We start from the raw sequence: 21,050 nt of genomic DNA on the forward strand, positions 1-21,050 counted from the left end.
CCACTCAACATCTAGACCCTGATTCAATTGTAAGATAGTTTACTTGTACACGATCTAAAATAGGTCTTATTTTGAAATACCTCTCATTATTCAACTCCTAATTGTTGACAAAATGTAGGCTGCGTCGTATTTCTTGATAACTCTTTGGTAACATTACATTTGCAATAAGTTCATATCGAGTCTCTTGAGAACCGTGTATCGGCATGTCAAAAATCCCCATTAAAATTTCGATAGCTAAGAAATCGTTCAACTCATCTAGTATACTTGTGTCTACACATTTGTAAAATATTTGTGTCGGATATAGGTTAGTTTGTTCTACGATTAATTCAACAATATCTGGACTAAAAAAAGTTTTAACATATTGCAAAAACGTTTTTATATTTTGGGGTTTTGTACAATCATTACTTTGTTCTGCTGTCACCTCATATTTAAAATCAAGTCGTCCAGTTGAATAAAAGCTCATCTTTTTCCCCCCCTTCCGTTTTATTGAACAACTTACTTGTTTTTGGACTACTGGAGAAAATTGTGGAACTACTGAGAAAGTAGCTGCTGCTAGTCTTCGTTTACTGACTGAAACAGGTAATATTTCTACAGCTTCTTCTATATCTTCTTCAGAAGTTATATTCTCTTCAACATCATCTGTGTATTCTGTGAATTCTTTCAAAAAAATACGAGATAATACCTCTTGTTCGTCATCACTACTACTTTCTGGGTTGCTCTTAGCACCCACTGGAGGCAAAAGAGCCATTATTTTATCAATTCTTCTTTTTTTAGTCTAAGAAAAAATTAATGCCAAATAAGCCATATCGGGCGGTCTATACTATACAATACAAAAAGTTTTGATACGATTTGCTAAAAAAATATTTACAGTTCACCAAAAATTTGTTTATACATAAACAGTAAAATTCTTCAAAAGCAAGTTCCCAAAAAATTGGCACTGTATAATAAACAACAATAAACTGATATAAACACTTACCACTTGTTGGTTGGAACAACACGCTTGCTCAGTCATTTTGTAGAGACTGTATCCATACTGCCAAAACTAAATGCGCGAAATTGAGAATTTTTGGGCCATTTCCAGTCGGCTACATACGGTAGTGTATACTCAACTATACAGTGCCAAGAACTGGGTTTCAAATACTATTGATTGTCAAATAAAAAATTTAAAATGTTATGTATAATATAACATACGTTGCCAATTTAAGGGTTTTAGAGATGTTCATTTAGACCTGGCTTTTTTATGTTTTTTGAAGGTTCTTCGGAATGACTCCAGTAGAAACAATACTATGTATTGTCTGAGTGCTTTCCATTCTCCACTGTTTTCGTATTTAAAGTTCCAGATCTTTCTGCTTGGCGATCTTTTCGTTGTCTTTTACACGCAGATTATCGTTGTACATTATCATAATCACCATTATTATTAAATACATTTATAAAAAAGTTAAAAAATTACGTTTTATAATGTTGTAGAGTATGGTGGTATGGTACCGTTCGAAGCAGTCACCAATATGTAGTACAGGCTTACAGATGCGAGTCACAGATTTACCTAGTTTTCCTCCAGCCGCTTTATACTTTGCAGTTAGAACATACTGCACAGTCTTTCTTCTTTTCATCATTTTGGCGTAAAATATGTAGTTTACCATTAAACCGCTCTTATGTATCTATAGAAAGTGGTCAGCCAGAAGTTTTGGACCCCTATTGAATATTTTTTGTAAGCTCGTCAACCAATTCCCTAACAAACTTTAGATATGTCATCGGTTTTTTCTTTTGGCGTTGTTGTGACATTGTATATAATAAATAAGAATTGACACTGGACATCTCGAATCCCGAGAAAAATTACTTTCGCCACCATTTCAATGAGTTCCTCAGGAAAGTCCAAGAGTCTGCGCGGGTCGATACCTCCCATTAATTTATTACTTGGCTTATTTACAACTTGTTAGTTACCTCCACGTACTCTTCGGCTGATAGGCTGTGTTCCTGAAATATTCCACGAAGTAAGTATAGTAACGACCCTTTTATCTTTCCATACCAATAACATTAGATTGCCTGATCCGCATACAAATTTTGACAAAGATGAAGTACAATCCTAGTACTTATAGGTAGGTCAGGTCTTACTAAATCTTCTGGAGTCAAGCTTCCGTAGTAGGGCAAATTTGCATAAACATAGCATCCAGCATCAGGAGCATCCAAGAATTTTGTAAAAACCGTTCCCTTTTACATATGCTACTAAAGAAAGGTATTTTAGCATTAAACTGTTGTGACCATACTGTTGGATATTAGATACGATTTCCATACCCATATTTAGGACAACCCAATAAATGCAGGAAACTCGTAAAACGTTGGCTTAATGACCATCGTCGTTATCATATTCGTATTCAGCGACCTCGAAAGCCCACGAGTAGCAAAATTGAACTGATTCCTGTCGACATTTTCGATTTTTTCGGACGAGTTTCCGAATTTTTTATTTTCTATGCACTTTGAAAAATTAATATTCCTTATGCACAAAATGCAATTTTTATTTTACCACCATAAATTTTGTTCACAAAGTTCCCTGACATTTTCCCGAATCGAATGCTAAAAGTTGCATAGCGATTCATTTTGCTCCGGAAAATTGGTGGGCTTAAGTGCTTCGTTGCCTTGCCTATATAGATATGTTGTATCGCCTATTACGGCGAAATACGCGTGCAAAACGCATCTTGCCGCTCCTACGGCGACATACGAGTGCAAAGTGACTAACCACTACTTTTTTATGTAGTCCATTCAACTAGTTAGTTGTCCAGAGTACTATTTTTTTATTAGTCTCAGGATGATAAAATCAAATTAAGTATCTAAAAATGCAAAATCTTACTGGCAGTTCAGTCTACTATGCTCCCAAAGATTTCTTAGGCCTTTATTAATACCACTGGTATCTCCCTAAGAATCATCATCTAAGCATTCTCAATTCCGCTACATGCATTTGTTGTTTCTCATTTCATTTAAAGAATTTTCCTTTCAGTTTCATTGGAATCCTTTTGTTACACAATACACTACTCGTTTCCTTCTATTTCATCCATCCTAGCGTAATTCTACATCTGCATCTCTATCTATTTCCCCATTAATTCTCAATACCGATCGTAGACACTTAAAACTATTACTTTTTACAATAATTTCACCTTCCAAGTTATAATTTTTTTTGTAGTAATTTCTCTTCGTAAATATACAGAGAACTCCGCCATTGCCAGTCCAGAGCCAAGATGGAAAAGAAGAAGGGTGAATGGTAAGTAATGGAGTTTTAGTGGCAGTAGCTATGCCATGTGACATTAAATATCAATGACACCAACAAATTCTACCCACGTTAGTATGGGCGAAGGCGAGTTTCTAGAGCCTTATATTTAGAACCCTTTGACTAAGGTATCGCAACCCTAAGAAAAGTGTACCTGGTTCTCCAAGTCTGGGGGTTTCGCGTATGGCTAACAACTCTATCCTGAAATAAAGCATTGTTACGAAGGCTAAAGAAACAAACATCGGCCAGAAATTATACAGACGATCTGATCTGGCGAAAAAAGGATATTTGATTGGAACATAAGAACATTGTACTCTCCAGAAACGATGAGATCTCTCTTAGAAACTTGATGAAAACAAATATGATTATGTGTATCTATGGAAAAGGTCTTCTTCTTCGTCTTCTTCTAATGGCGCTACAACCCTTTGTGAGTCTTGGCCTGCTTAACAATGTTCTTCCATTCTGCCCTGTCGGATACTTTCCTTCGCCACTGTCTGATGTTCATGGTTTTAAGATCCCTCTCTACGTCGTCTATCCATCTTTTACGGGGCCTTCCTCTTGTTCTGTTTCCTTGGGGCTTCCATCTCTGGACTACTTTTACAGCTCGATTATCTGGCATTCTTTCTAGGTGACCAGCGTATGGAAAAGGTAAACTTTCGAATTTTATAGACGCAGATATAATGCAGATATCAATCAATCAATCACTGCTTAAGGATAGGATAAGGATTCTTTCTTTCGAATAAGATAGCACATAATGTTTGAGATCCTTTGATCCTCTTCAGGTTAGCTTTGAATTTGTTGGGTAGTACAATACAAACCAAAACAGCGTCGAAAATGGCACTGAAGCACGTTGTCGTAGGCGTGTGCTGTGGAGAATCTTGAAGGCTGTTGAGATCGAGTCGCTGTGTCAAATAAGAGGTGAGAGGTTTTGACTGAACCAGATGTTCTTTCCAGAGTTTAGTGTTTGTGTTTTAGAGCTATGTGTGACAATAACCGAGTCTCTAGTTACTATTGTTGCTGCAAACCGTTTTTACGTCTACGTTTAACTTCAGAATAAGTGTATTGCACTATAATTTTGTTGTTGGACGTTTGCATTAATGGCCAGGTCTTGTCAGCTTTCGTGAGCCAGTTTTGTCACAAGCTCAGTTTGAGTATGTGAGATGAGATGACAGTGATGGACGCTATCATTTCGGTGTTGCTTTGGTCCCATCAGCCATTTAAACATCTTTAGCCGACTCTATTTGTGTCATGCACAAGTATTCTGTCCTCGTTTGACTACGTCAACGGCGAGGTTATTTGATAGCAGGAAAAAGGCCCCTTTCACCGTCATTCCAGTTTGAGATTTTGTGTATGTTTTTAAGTGTAAATGTGTGTGTGCTAACCTGGCAAAAACGAAAACTATGTTCTCTAGTAACCATTGTTTCTGCAAGCCGTTTATACATCTACGATCAACTTCAGAACTAGTGTATTGCACTAAAATTCGTATTATTGATCGCTTGCGTTAACGGTCAGGCTTTGTCGAAGTTCGATACAGTCTCATTCATTGACAATTCAGGTGAGAAAATAGTTGCGGCTATTTTCTCGGGTGACGGACTAGTATCATTGAGTAGTGAGATTGGTAAACCAGTCGCATTCTGTCCGGGGTAAGGAAAAGGATTTGGTTATAGATGGGTTCTGTAAGCTAGCGGAGTCATCGTACTCGGCCGCAAGTTCGTCAAGGCAAGCCGGCATTAGAATGGACGGAATGTGAGTTGAGTAAGTGCAGAAACTTTTTATGGTTTTTTGAGTGTTTAAGTGGAGGCTGTTGATGATTTTAAGGGTAAAAGTTGAAAGTGTTTATTCTCTCGATAATTGTTGCAACCTTTTAGATTTTATGGATTTCACGGGATCAGAATCTGGAGGTTTTTCTCTTTACACTACGCAGAATTCTGTGTTCGGCTGTGAGCAGTTTATGTTTCTAATAGTCTTTCAGGAGGAATATAAGTTAGACTTATACTCTATAATGGGTCAAATGAAGGTTTTATAAGTATGTATAAGATTTTTCATTGAGATTTCATTCATGAGAGAATTAAATCACAGCGACTAAGATGGGCAGACCACGTGCACAGATGCATAACGATAGACTTGTAAAACTGGTATGGGAAGAGATTCGGAACTGATATCGGACGTCCCAGAATGCGATGGAGAGATAACATCCAAGCAGATCTCCGGAAAATGAACATTCCATTTGACACTAGGTTGATGGAAGACCGAAAAAATTGGAAAAAAGTTGTACAGTCAGCCAAGACCCTCCCAGGGTTGTAGCGCTACGTGATGATGATGATGAGATTTTTTGTGTATGTTCGACCACTTCTCGAAGTGGTTTGAGGAGGCGGACTCGATTTCTAACCCTGTCTAAAGTTGCATTTCGATCAGGTTTCCTGTTGAGTATTCTAGAAAAAAGAACACCCATATAAGAAGCTGTTGGGCGGACATTGAGCCTTTCTCCCATACAATTCAGAGGGAATCGGTCATCATCACGAGCGATGACTCTTAGTGATGATTTTGGACAATGGTTTGTGTTTTTGCAGCATTAAGTGTAACTTTACACTTATTGCTTCATTCTTCGACGCCATTTAACATAGTTTGAGCTCTTCTGAAAGTTCTCTCAGGATAATATCACCTCGCTGTTGTGATGTGTGCAGTGTCGTCTGCGTAGAGAAACAACTGAGTACCTGGGATGTTACGATTAGAAATGTTGCTTTTGTATATTATATAGAACAAGTACGCTAGTACTGAGTCTTGGGGGACTCCAGTTCGTGGAGTGAATCGGGTTAATAATTAATCACTTATTCTCATTCTTACAGTTCTATTCGTTAGATAGGAATGTACAATTTTTATACATTGTAGTGTTAGCGTGATGTCAATCAGCCTCCGAATAAGTCCGTCGTGCTATACTTGATCAAAGGCCTTTGGTACATCTAGAAATGTGAGAATGGCGATATAATTGTCATTGGTAGCTTGTGTGACTTTTGATGTGAAATATATTAATGAATTCTGAGTTGATTTACCAGATTTAAATTCATATTGAAAATTGGGGATGCTATTGTGGGCCTCAAGAAAATCATTGAGTCTTTCCTTGAGGATAAACTGAGACAAAAATGAGACATTTGAGATGCTATGTTTTCTCTGTGTTGTTGTACGGAGCGGAGGCATGGACGCTTACAGACACCACTATTAAAAAACTTGAAGCATTTGAGATGTGGCTCTATAGAAGAATGCTGAGAATATCATGGACAGCAAGGATCACGAACAAGGAAGTTCTAGAAAAAATGAAGAAGGAACCAGAGATTGTGTTTACGATCAAACGCATAAAATTGCAATATCTGGGACACGTTATGAGAAATTAGCACCGTTACTCCCTGCTGCAGTCTATATTGCAAGGTAAAGTCAAAGGTAAGCGAGGACCCGGTAAAAGGAGAATATCGTGGCTGCGGAATTTAAGAACATGGTTTAAGAAAACCTCAACGGAGCTGTTTCGAGCCGCAGCGAGCAAGGTCATGATTGCCAATATGATTTCCAACATCCGAAACGGATAGGAACCAGAAGAAGAAGAAGAAACTCGAGGACTTTCCCTTACATATTTATTAGTAACTACTAACCGGTTTACCCGGTTTGGATATTATAATTGTGTTAGCCACTTTTCAAGGAACTTTGATCAGATAAAAGGCATATATCGAGCACAGTTTAACTAAATCTGAATCTAAATTTTGAAAAAAAAAAAAACGTTTCTTGGCTTATTTCAGATGCCCCTGAAGATGATCTAGGGATCGAAAGAACTTGGGCAAGATTTAGTTAAACTGTGCTCGATATATGCCTTTTATCTGATCAAAGTTCATTTATTCGAGCATTCAACCTTATATTTACTTTTCAAGGAGTAGGAAAGTAAATACTTTTGAAGCATGCATTAATAGTTTTTGTAAAAAGAGGAATAATACTCTCAGAAAGTTATTTGAGACACATCGCCTCAATCATATTGTCAGGTCCGAGATAGTTATTTCTGCCTATTGGGAATAAACTCTTCGTTTCCCTGTCAGTTCGGGGCTCATGATCAGGTTATGACCTGGATCGTGGTGTGTGAGAGTAATTCTGACTATGAATTCTGTATTGAGTTTGAGAAAGTAATTAAAATTTGGGTTATATAGCGATAAAAAATTATTAAAAGTTTTTGAATGCTTCTTCTTTTAGCTTCGGGTAGCTGACCGTTTGATTGTTGATCAACACGTCATGAGAACGTTGAGTGTGTTTTTTTTTGTTTAGGACTTTGAGTTTGTTCCAGAATTTACCATCGTCTCTGTAATCTAGCTTCAGGGTCGTATTTTCCCAGCGGCGAGCCTGTAGGGTAGATATTTCCGTCTTAATTCTAGCAGAGATGCGGTTGTTTTCTGTTTTGATAATGGGGTTTCTGTTGATTTTATAAAAAGTAGGAGCCATCTTTTTGGTTGAATTTTGGCAATGATGAGTGGAAGTGCTGGAGTAATACTGTAGTTTTTTGATAGAGATGGAGTGAATAATAGCCCCTGTGATGAGAATTTCAATTTTGAGTGCACTCGTATCGATACTTTCGTTTGTGGCGAGTGCGTCTACTCTGGGAGATTGTTTGTGATATATCATTTATAGGGAAGCCAGTTTGCGTTTTGATAATTTCATGCAGATATCGCGAAAGCCATCAAAATAAACCGCCTAAAACGGTTTTTTTTAATTAAACGATATGCAGATGGACGCAAATAATCCTGTTCAAATAAATGTGCTTAATAGGCCGGTCTGAAGAAGAAGTAGAAGGGGCAATATCTGGTCGAAAACGAATATCTGCAGAAATATTTAAGGAAAATTGGAATAAGAGGATGGAGAAGACAGGCACTCGACAGGTAAGCATGGAAGAATGTTTTAAAGTTTCACGAAGGGCTGTAGCGCCAACTGATGATGTTAATGAAGATGATGATTATGATGATGATGATGACGAAATACACAGAACTGAATTTTGGACAGTTAAAGAGAAAAAAGAACAACAAATGCATGTAGTGGAAATAAAAATGTTAGTATAAATGATTAAGTGTAAAATTAAAATTGTATACGTTAGGATAAGTCTATTCGTAGCACCAATTGATGCAAAAGTGGAAAAGTCTAACTTAAAATGACTAGGGCATGTTTACCGTCATTATTTAATAATAATTACCTAATCTAACACAAAGAGATTCAAAGATACAGAAAGAAGGATAACATAAATGCCAGAGACGACTTGGTCGAACAAGTTTAGACAGGATATGTCTGTGAAGATGATTGGTATTTGTATGACCTCAGGAACCTATGTAAAAATGTAATTAGAAAAGCCAGACCAGTATAGGGATGAAGATAAAGAAAATGATGATGATCTATCGACTGTAAACATAAGAAAGTTCAATTATTTGGGATAGTTTATGAAAGGATAAAATATTATACCATTTGGCAACACCATGCAAAACAAACTCAAATAAGTTAAAAATTCAGGCCACAGAAAATATCATGGATGCAGAATTTAACAGATGGGTTTAGATGCACCACAAATGAGCTCATTAGATTTATCAATAAATAAGGTCCAGATACTTTTAATGACTTGCAGTCTCCTACATGAGCGGCCAGTGATTTCTATTACGGATATTTTGGATGGGTTAAACCACAATTGCTTGTAATGACAATTACATTTTTAATATTATTTTGCCAATTCCATTTAGAATCTGAAAATCTAAGGTTTTAAAATCAATTTTCTTTTCTCTACTTTTAATTAAATAATTTTGATGATACCTATATCTCCATATTTAATTTTTTAATTATATATTTTAATAAGATGAGTTTGTAATAGTCTGTATGTCTCATATTAATTAACAAACAGAGGTAAAATTGTTAAAATAATAATTTTTTTAATAAGAGCTATCGTCAGTTAAACACAAACACTTCTAAAGCCAATAAAAAACTGTGGCTTTTAGTGTTTGGCTTTCAAAATCCCTGAGAATTTATACAAATACATCTACTGTGGGAGTGTAGTGGTTTGAAAGCGCCATCGACTGTTCTACAAATGTTTTTCCTAGACACTACATTTCCGTTAGGTTATTGTCTGTTATTTTGCTAGGTGAATACTCGTTTCCTCTTTTGTTTATTCAAAAGATTGTCTATTTGATATATTGCCAGTCGTATCCAGTTGCACAAAAAGAACATTTGGGAGAATTCGATTCAATTTTTTAAAATGAAAAGAAAAACAGAAATATTATTTTCTTGTTATCAGAATGTAATAATATCAACGCGAAAACACGAAGACTGTAAAATCGATTTTCCCGATCAGTTGAAAAAATTTAAATGTTTTTCAAAAAAATATCCAATTGAAATACCGGAAGTAATATAAAGAATGAAAAATTGGAATTATAGATATATAAATACATATACAGGGTGTTTCAAAAAAAGGTAACCCCGTCTCTAGGGTAGGTAAAAAACTGAAAAATAATTGGGGTTTGCTTTGTAAAAAATTTTTGTGACGCCATCCGTTTTCAAGGTACAGGGCGTTGAAGAAAAAAAAATTTTACGCATTTTTCACGATTTTGCCGAAACTACTGGCAACATTGTAATGAAATTTTATACGAACATGTTTTGGAAGCTGATACATCCCATGGATTTGTTTTTATATCTGATTCTCATAGAGGGCGCTAGTTACACGGATCGTACTAAGTATTAGTCAATATAACTTTTTTAAGAGTATAATTATTAATCAAAATTTTATACAAACTTAAACATCATTCAATTTTACACGAAAAAGATACTCTTGGTAAAACTCGATAGTGTGTACCGTTTTCGGAATATTTTGATTTGAAAATTATGAAGTAATAATTGATGCTGGTATAAAATAGTTAGTAATTAAACAAAACTCACAAGAAGAAAATTAAATTAATGACTAAGAACATAAAATAAAATTCAATTACAGTTAGTGTTCAAAATGCCCTCTTCCATTAACCTTCTAAATGGTAGGGGATCAGCTATGATGTCATTCGTGGAATTCTTTGTTCCAATTCTTGGCGTGAATTAACCTCTAAGAGCATAGACGTTTTCCTTAATATACGACCAAACTGCGTAGTCCAAAGGGTTAAAATTGCATGACCGCGGAGGCCAATGAATCAGAGCTTCTGCACCTCTATCAATCCATCGATTCGGAAAATGATTACTCAACCAATTACGACACCTTCTATCAACGTGTTGTGGAGCTCCATCGTGCATAAAAAATAAAGATCTTCGCTCGTTTAGCGGTAAATCTTCTAATATCTCGAATAAGGAATTGTTTAAAAAATCAAGATACATATCACCATTTAAATTTCCAGGTAGAATATGATAACCTATTAATTTGTTAACTAAAGTTGCTGCCCAAACATTAACTTTAAATGAGTGTTGGTAATGTGATACCCTTTTGACTCGTGGATTCTCATCACACCAGTAGTGTGCATTATGGGAGTTAAACATACCTTGTCGCGTAAAGGGGGCCTCGTCTGTAAAAAGAATGCATTTTAAAAAATTTGGATTGTGGGCTGTCCTTTATTGCAATGTTTCACAAAAATTCACTCTAACCCATAGATCATTTGGCACGAGCTCTTAGACTTGTCTGTAATGATAAGGATGTAATTGCTGTTCTTTCAGTATCCGCCAAGTACTTGAAGAAGAAGTATTTGTTTGTCTTGCTATATTCCTTACGCTAACTGTTGGATCTTGATCAAGTAAATTTAAAATATTATTTTCTTTATTAATTGTTCTTGTTGTTCTTGGTCTACCAGAATTTATTTTATTTGGTCTCACATTCCCAGTTTCTCGTCCACATCGTTCAACGGCTCTAAATGTTTTTTTACTTGGTAAGTTTCTTCTAGGAAACTTTTCTGCATAACGTGTCACAGCTGCACTAGAACATCCTAAACATTCGCCTAAGGTTAATAACATGTCAGTGTATTCAACATTTGAGTACATTTTGATTTGATTTTACAAATAACAAGGTTTCAAAACTCTAATTATTGTTGATTTATCGTCATAACAATCAATAAATGAATATTAGAATATTAGAACTTTATCATTACTACCAGCATTAATTATTACTTCAAATATTTGATTACTTCATAATTTTCAAATAAAAATATTCCGGAAAACGGTAAACAGTATCGAGTTTTACCAAGAGTACCTTTTTTGTGTAAAATTGAATGATGTTTAAGTTTACTTGAAATTTTGATTAATAATTATACTCTTAAAAAAGTTATATTGACTAATACTTAGTACGATCCGTGTAACTAGCGCCCTCTATGAGAATCAGATATAAAAATAAATTCATGGGATGTATAAGCTTCCAAAACATATTCGTATAAAATTTCATTACAATGTTGCCAGTAGTTTCGGCAAAATCGTAAAAAATGCGTAAATTTTTTTTTCTTTAACGTCCTGTATGTTGAAAACGGATGGCGTTACAAACATTTTTTATTAAGCAAACCCCAATTATTTTTCAGTTTTTTACCTACCCTAGAGACGGGGTTACCTTTTTTTTGAAACACCCTGTATAGTAACCTTATAGTAATATGGTGGCACAAATTAAAAAGATTTCTGAGATTTTAATAAACTTACCAGATGAGATATTAGTTGTGCATAATAGCTGACAGCTTATCATATTGCTCTTAGATTTGGCCGACTTTTGTGTTTTTTTACCTTTTTGGAGAGATGCTTCAAATGGCGTGCACCTTTTTTTGTTCAGTTACTGTTTTAACCAAATAACAAACAAACAAACCAAGACAACGCATTTTTCAGATCCACACAAATATAACCTCTTGTCGTAGATACTTGCGTCAAACTTCCGCGCAAACTTCGCTGGATTTTTTCAACTATGTTGAATTTGTCGTAAATTTAATACCACATAGGTCGTTAATTTGTTTAATGTTCACTTTGTCTACCAAACTCAAAGTACTAAAGTTTAGTTTAATTAATTCACACACCCCCATTGTCATTTCTTAAAATTTTCAAAACTTTATCAACACCAAACAATTATGTAGTACGTACTGCTCGTTGCGAGATATTTCGGATTTAATCTTCTAGGTATAGTTGTATACAGGGTCGGACTTATATAATGATAAATCCGTAAACTAATTTTCGAAACCAATTTCAAATTTCTGCTTTAATCTGTGCCTTCTATGAATTGCAAGGCAAAACAGACGTTGATAAAGATGTTATTAGAGACATGAGGAATCTAAAATTGCATTCCACAACATATTTCCTCAACTAAGCAAAAATCCTTAGAGAATTGGTTTCTCGTACTCATAAAGAGTAAATCGGAATAAAAAGAAAAAACAGTTAATATTTGATTTCACGTACAGTGCGTTTGTGTATTCGCTTATACGTATTTTACCCTAAAAGGGATCTTCGGAGCAGCTAGTCACAACCGCTCTGAACGCGAAAATAATCTTTTCTGTCATATTAGAAGCAGCTATAAAATGGCTTCGATCTGGACACCATAGCGACATCTGATAAATAAATCCGTAAACTAAATTTCGAAACCAAGTTCAGATTTTTGCTTTAATCTGTACCTTCTAAGATTATTTTCACGTACAGAGCGGTTGTGAATAGCCGCTTCGAAGATCCTTATTAGGGTGAAAGACGTATAAGCGGATACACAAACGCACTGTACGTGAAATCAAATCTTAACTGTCTTTTCTTTATATAATTTAATCTTTTATATTAAAACATATATTTAGCATAGTGAAAAAATACAAAATAAATAATAATTGTAATCTTAACTATCGTCTACATTTAAATCGGTATCACTATCGTTTAAATCTATAACTACTACTCTATTTATGTTTTGGAACTGTTAGTATTTTTCTTTTAGTTTTTTAACATGTCCTATACATTTTTTCCAATTATCTGCTGTAATATTATTACATTCGGTCCTAATCAAATCTACAACAGTCGAAAATGATTTAGGAGAATTATAATTTTTCCTCACATTACTTTTTAATTGAGACCACAACAATTCTATTGGATTCAGGAGACAATAGTAAGGAGGTAATCTTAATACTTTATGGCCATAATTTTCAGCTAGCCTGTCAATTACATAATTTTTTTTATATTCAACTAATTTTAATAGTTCTACAAGTTGTTTTTTGTGTAAGAATCCATATAATATATTTCATTTTTGATAAAAATTTTTGAATTTTAGTTTTGTTTGAATTAGTGTTTGGAATTTTACTCTTTAGTCTACAATAATACGGAGCATTATCCAAAATAATAACGCTATTTCTTTTTAATTTAGGTAGTAGCTGCTGCTCAAACCACTTTTCAAACAAAGTACTGTCCATATCTTGATGATAATCTAAGCAACAATCACTTACGCTCTAAGCAGAAAATAATAAAGCATCTTCTACCCATGCTGATTCTCCGTCACAATGTAAAATACAAATTTTTTCCCTCTAGAAGTAGGAACATTGGTGAAGCAATTTTTACTACCATCGGTCCAACTTTTTTTAACTACATCGTGGGTGTCGAACCACGTTTCATCAAAATAATACAAGTTTTTCCCTTCACTCCTCAAAGACCTTAGACTCACCAAATAATCGAACCTCTAGATTATTAAACAGCTCGATTCCATAATTGCCTGCCGTTTATTCACTGTTTTAAATATAAAACCATTGGATTTTAAAAACCTCCAAAAAGTAGTTTTATGACACTCGGGGATTATTTCTTTGTATCTTAATTCAGTTGAAAGTTTATTTAAAGTTGGTAAGTTATTCACTGAATGCATATGATATATGGTTTCCCGTATAGCTGATAAATGAAAATTCGGTAATATTCAATGGGCACCAGAATTTTTTCTTTTTTTTCGCTGGATCGTCTTTTATAAGTTCGTACACAGTAGATCGTGGCACTTGTGTCAATAAACCGTCTTTTTGATCGCTTCTGATTTAACCATCGTCGAAAGAAGATCTAAGAAAAAATATCTAATTTTAATTTTTAAGGAATTCTGCTCGTTATTCTTTGTTTTTTATGAATTAATTAATCGGTAAATATGATTAATCTTCCTAATACTATGTGTGGTAAATTCTCTCCCTAGGTATAACGTATTTATTATAATCTGTAATTAAGTTTATTCATTCGCTTTGACGGTTTAGGATATTGGTAGTTGACGTATTAAGAGAGCAAAGAAGTAGTAAAACCTAAACTACCGCGAACAGAAAATGAAATATTCTTGTCGGATTTCGCGGAAATGTATGTGATGATGCACGTTCTACAAATCTGAATTTATCAGTTTAGATTAAAGTTTTGGAAAATGGTTACTAATGACTGTACTAATTACTTGCCATGATGTGCAGTCGCATTTTTTACATATTCGCAGTTGATTTTAATGTGTTTCCTTTATCTTTGAAATTCCATTCTTGCTATTCCACAGTGGGAACTTTTATAATTCTCCTATTAACATATTTTTGTCTAGATTCTTCGAAACATCACTTTCTAGTTGGGATTGTCTCTCTAAGAATTTGTAAAATGCAATTAGCCCTACATGCTTCTGATATCTGATAACTGCTAAAATTACCTGTTTATTTGGTTTGAGTTTCTAAATGTGACTGTGTTCTGTATTTGATTTTTAATTTGTTGAATTGGTACTAAACAAAATAAAAAATGGTAAGATTAATGAGATACGTAAAATCCTTGCGCTTAAAAATGAACCAAACTACTGGTACTGGTCGTTTTAAATTTCACCCGCTATTAGGAAGGTAAACTGAAGAGTACTTTTAACGTGTACTTACCGTTGTAAACGTTAAGCACGATTTGCTTTGCATTGTGTGTGAGATGAATATAGCCAGAACGTTTTTCAGGTTCAGACTCGTCTTTACTTCCTGAAATAGTAGCAGGACTAGCCAGGATATCGTCACTAATCATTTCTATATCACTCATATCTATAGTTATTAGACTGACTTCTGTTCTAAATGAACGACACTAATCTCTTATAAACACGGGCTTTACATACCTAAATTCTGAATAGCAATGATTAAATTTAAATAGGTACACATAATTATGTTTAAAATGTTATTAACCAATCATTAACAACTTAAAATTCAAATACGTACCTGTCTACACCTACTTTATATCATTTAGTAGAGTACCTTTAAACTTTGGATGGAATTTAAAATTTCTAGACCACTTATGAAAGACAACAAAAAACTGGATACAGCAAGAACAAGATAGAACACTTTGGAGACAAACAAAAGAGGAATATGTCCAGCAGTGGATTGAGAGAGGCTGATGATGGACGAAAGACTAAGGGTGACTATTCGTTACAGCATTAAGGGAGTACAGTCATTTTGTGCTTAATATCTGCCCAGTCTTTTAATCTGGGGAATTCCATCCGAATTATCTTGCAACGGATAGTATCTACGCGTAATACTTAACTAACTCAACGGTAAGTTTTATCTCAAGGCTGCTTTCTAAACTCGCATATCATCGTTTTAGCTCCGTTAATGCTAGGTGCTTCGAAAAGATTATAGTTACTGCGTGTGATAAGACAAATTGGATATGGCAGATAGCTTATGAATACAATTAAAATAAGTAAAACGTCGTATCTGTGCCACATATTTCGAAACGATACATATACTCTTTTCTACACGTCATCATGTAAGGAAGAATAGAGGGAAGAGGGGGCTTGGGGAGAAATCTTCGCTGAGGAATATCAGAGATTGGACTAACCTCAGTGTTGAAAAGATACTTCATATTGCAAAAGATAGGGAAGCGTATAAAGAAGTGATTGCCAATCTTCGTTAGAAAACGGCACAGTAAGAAGAATGACATCAGCCCCGAATATAATGCAGATACTTAAATCAAATGTAATTATTTTAAAATTAGTTCTGTTAGATAAATATATTTTAATGGAATAAAGTTTAAAAAAAGAATGAAGTTTCTACTGAACAGTTTAAATATGGAAAATGAAAATTTGAAATACAAAAACTCATTATTTGTGGATCTTTTGGTAGCTAGAGCGGCGCCCCATAGCCCTCTTTTACCGGTCGCCACTGTTAATAATATATATATATATATATATATATATATATATATATATATATATATATATATATATATATATATACATATATATATATATATATATATATATATATATATATATATATATATATATATATATATATATTATAACTAAGAAACTGGTTTCTGAATTATTTTGGCAATTTCAGTTCTAGTAAGTTTTGAAAATTAGGGTTTTCTTTAGAGTCTCTTCTATAAGAGTTCTTAGCGAATTCTAAAAGTTTCTAGAATTAACATCAACCAAGCAGACAAAACAAAAAAATTAAACGTTAATTTCCTAGTAACTGACCTGTAAAGTGCCGTAGTCCGCTGCTACCCTAGGCACGTACGTCAGCACGCTGGTACCTCCGGTGTCGGTCTTGAAGTCCGTGAGCTCCCGGAAAACCCCCGGGGTGCTGTTGAAACTCCAACGGAATGTCGTTGCCATGGGCTCCGCATCGACCTGAAACAAGAGAATGGAGAAAAAGGTGAACATCGACGAATCGAGAAATTGCTTTTGGGATTTCCATGAAAAGTTCTGATCGGTTAATGCTGTCTAATGAGGATTTATGTGTTCACGGCAAGATTTTTTAAAGGGGAAACGAAAAAGCAAACAAGCTTAGGTGAATGCCGTAAAAATTATACCAGAATTCTTGTAATATATTAAATTTAATTATAATTTAAATAAAAAATTGTCCAATTATCATTTTTATCATTTACTTTATATATATATATATATATATATATATATATATATATATATATATATATATATATATATATATATATATATATATATACATATTTATATCCGGAAAGATTTCCGCAGTTATAGTTTATTTTTATGAACGAGAGAGTAATTAGCATAATTTTAACTGATAGCTCCGACCACTCCATGGGCGTGCTCAAGATTAATTGAAATATTACTTTGAATAATTGTAAAAAATAAATGAATTATTTCAGTGTTATAAAGTGTTATGTGTATGTAAACAAAAGTGACCTCTTTTATCACACACTATATTAGAACTGACTGGCCTACATTAAAAAGGGTTTTAAAAAATTCACATTTTTTTTAATTTTTAAAAATTACAAAAGAGAAAAAGAGTTTTTAAAACCGTCTAAGGTATGTTAAATAGATGAATAAAAATATTAATATAAAACTTACAGCTACTTGTTACAAATCCAAATCAGATTCAGAAGATGAACTTTCAGAACCAAGATTTATAATAACTGGCTCGATCATTTTATCAGTAATATTGTCCAGCTTCCACATTTTTTCCTCTTCTTTAATAGTGTGATTTACTGCCTTTTCCCAGTTTTTAGGTTTTACATTATTTACGGCCTCCAAAAACAACTGTTTAACATCATGAATTTTAAAAGTGGTATTTTTTCTTGAAACTTCACTCTTTATCTGTGCCCATACCAGTTCAATCGGGTTTAATTCACAATGATATGGTGGGGATCTAAGTACTGTCATTCCACGATTTTTGGCAATTTCATCAATTTCGTTTTTTTTTTAATTTTTCTTTATGAAGGGCACACAACGAATAAAGTTCCTTTCTTATAGATCCGGGATGGTACGTAATATTTTTTGAACTCAGCCAATTCTGCAAGTCTTTTTTTAACCACTTGGTTGTGGGCAGTCCTTCTATAAATCTGGATTGATAACTTTCATTATCCATTACTATTACACAGTTCTTAGGAAGAAGATCTATCATTTGTTCGAACCATTCTTGAAAGACATCAGCGTTCATGTCTTCATGGTAGTCACCGGTACGAGTTGATTCAAAAGTTAATAAACCACCTTCAACAAAACCGTCTGAACTGCCAATGTGTACTATTATCAACCTGCGTCCCTTTCCTGATGGTGGGTTTAAACCAGTAGATAAGTTATTTACAAAAGCGTGCCTTTGACTTGTAACAGTTTCATCCTGCCAAAATTTATTTGGTGTATGACCCTCGTTGATCCATGTTTCATCAAGATAAAATATTTTTCTTTTTTGGTTTCTCATTTCCTTTATGGTTCTTAGAAAATGTCTTCTCCATATGACAATATCGCTTCTTTTTAATAAAATAGACTTTCTGGGATTCTTTTTCCAGCGGAAGCCTATTTCTTTTAAAAGTTTCCATAACGTACTTCGACTCATTTCTGGGTAATCCTTATCATCTCGAACTGAGACAAGAACTTTATCCAATGTTGGAAATTCTTGTCTAAAGAAGAATTCATGCACTTTCCGTCGAAGTCCTTCTTTAAAATGATATTCTATTTGAAATTTTGGTTTTCCTGGAGCATTACGTGGCATTTGAAAACTACCACATTTCTCTTCTTTAATAACTCTGTAAATCGTAGATTTCCCAACACCAAGTGTACTGCTAACTAACTCACCGGTCTCATCAACACTTTCACATAAACGTTTGTCTGTAAATGATTTAAAACAATTAAATATTAATGTTTTTTCATTAACTGTTAGAGGACCAATTTTTCGGCGTTTACACGGCACTTCCAAATTTTCCATAACACTAGTGTACACAATAAACTGCACCTTGCAACTGAAGTACCTACTTTTAGTGAACTGTTAAGAATTTTGAATACGCCACTTGGACCTTCCAATATACAAAATGGAAAAACCCACTATCACATTTTCTGTGGAATAAGTTTAGAAGGTAATTATCTAGTCAATTACTGTCGTAGATTCCTGGAATTAAAGAATTAAATGTTTGATTGTTGAAACCCTTACTTCGTGGAATGCACTCATTTCAGATAAAATAAAACGTTTTATTTTATCTAAAGAATTAAACTTTATTTTGCAAATAGGCAAAGAATTAAACTTTATTTTGCAAATAGATAAAATAAAACGTTTTATTTTATTTAAAGAATTAAACTTTATTTTGCAAATAGGTAGGTACTTATTAAACTTTTATTGGTTATATATAACCAATAAAATAAACATCTTACATTTCTTGCAAATTCATTAGTACCTGTTAACCTCCATCACTCCGACACTGGCAACCTTATTTAGGGATTAATAACCCTCACAACTATTGTATTCTATTCTGCTCCAACCTTTATACCTGGTGGTCATAGTCAATTTAAAATTGTTTTCCTATATACTTCTGTAAACTTGTTGACAAATATCTGTTTTTCATTGAGTCACCCGTATCAACAGTTTAGGGATTTGCATACATAATTTATTGTTTTATTACTCTCTTATACATAAAAATACACTATAGTACAATACAACCTAAAGCTAAGATGAATGCTGTTGCAACAATTAATAGTAAACGCAGCATACGAAATCTTTTCTTCCTTACATCAAAGGTGTCACTGACAAAATACTTAAATCAAGAAAAATAAAGACAATATTTGCCCCCCAACAAAAACTTTCATCTCTTAATCAATCAAAGACAAAATTCAAATTTATTTTAAATTAAGAAAACACGGATTTTATCAAATGCCTTGTGCAGACTGACACCGATCTTATATAGGCCAAAAAAATATTGTAATTGTGTTTCTAAACTTTCAAGTAAGTGATATCGATATATTTGCTGATTATTATCAAGTCAATACTTATAATTCATATCTACAACTAGCAAAAAGTTTATCATGCATAATACATCGTTTTGCGCTAATCGTTCAAAGTTAACTTTTACCTCCGATAGGAAGCTCCAGTGTGATAACTATAAGAAACCAATACACATCGCTTGCACTGATCTGTCGGTCAATGATCGAGTTACAAGGCAAAAATTGAACTGAATTGAAAATGAACGTTATCCCCTCATGATAAAAGTGACAATGAGTTCTGAACTATACCCGACAACATCTTCGTAACAAAAATAAACTTTTGGAAAACAAATATACTAAAACTTATTTTGTTATAGATGACAAGACACTTATGGAGCAACTTCGCTTAAAGGAACTTCGTACTCAGCTTGAAACTTGTAACAATAATGGAGAAAATGACCTTACGATCAAATATGCGAACGTCTGTCCAAAGATAATACAATTTGGTTCATAATTCTCTTGCACCAAAATTTACTGATTGCGTTCTTCCCTATACGAATCTAAACTCTCTTGTGTCAAAATTTAATGAATTTATAAGCACTGTTCAACTTTTAAAACCTCATATTATTATCCTAACAGAAACGTGGCTTAATTTTTCTATCCCCGATGCCACTGTAAACATTGATAATTTTACTATCTTTCGTACAGACAGAGGTACTCATCGAGCGAGAGGAGTATGCATATATTTAGCAAATGAAATGTATGTTTGGTTAGGTTGCAATATGGGCTAGCGTGGTGTAAGTATTAACTAGCCCATATTTATATCAGTGTACAGGGTTTTTTTTTCAGAGTGCCTAAAACCAGATTGTAAGTACAAAACAATAAAACTCCTGGTATCTATATAGCATGATAACTACTATTCAAGCTGTGAGAGATAAAACGAGAGGTAGACACTACAACGGTTAGCAAAGATGACTGAACTGAGTCCGGATGAAGCAGTACTTAAAAAACTGGAAAAGGCAACTATTATTCGCCCATATTTAGAAATATCTTAAGTAGACTATATTCATCAAACGGAAGCAAAATTCTATGGTTTAACGCGTTCTGATATCAAACGAATGGCATTTTATCTAGATAAATCAAATGCAGTTGAAAATGCCTTTATGCAGTTGAAAAAAGCTGGTAGAGGTTGGC

At 33.9% G+C, this 21,050-nt stretch overlaps 1 protein-coding gene across 1 annotated transcript in view; it reads right to left on the reverse strand.

Moving 5' to 3' along the window:
* Nucleotides 1–21,050, reverse strand: part of LOC140442124 (nephrin-like) — a 421,295-nt gene that overhangs the window by 161,671 nt on the left and 238,574 nt on the right. Inside the window, exon 6 of the mRNA XM_072533202.1 lies at nt 16,665–16,817. Coding sequence (XP_072389303.1) covers nt 16,665–16,817 — 153 coding nt within the window. The remainder of the gene's footprint in view (nt 1–16,664; nt 16,818–21,050) is intronic.

This window comes from Diabrotica undecimpunctata, chromosome 5 (genome assembly GCF_040954645.1).
Source record: "Diabrotica undecimpunctata isolate CICGRU chromosome 5, icDiaUnde3, whole genome shotgun sequence".
In the NCBI taxonomy this organism is placed as follows: Eukaryota; Metazoa; Arthropoda; class Insecta; order Coleoptera; family Chrysomelidae; genus Diabrotica; species Diabrotica undecimpunctata.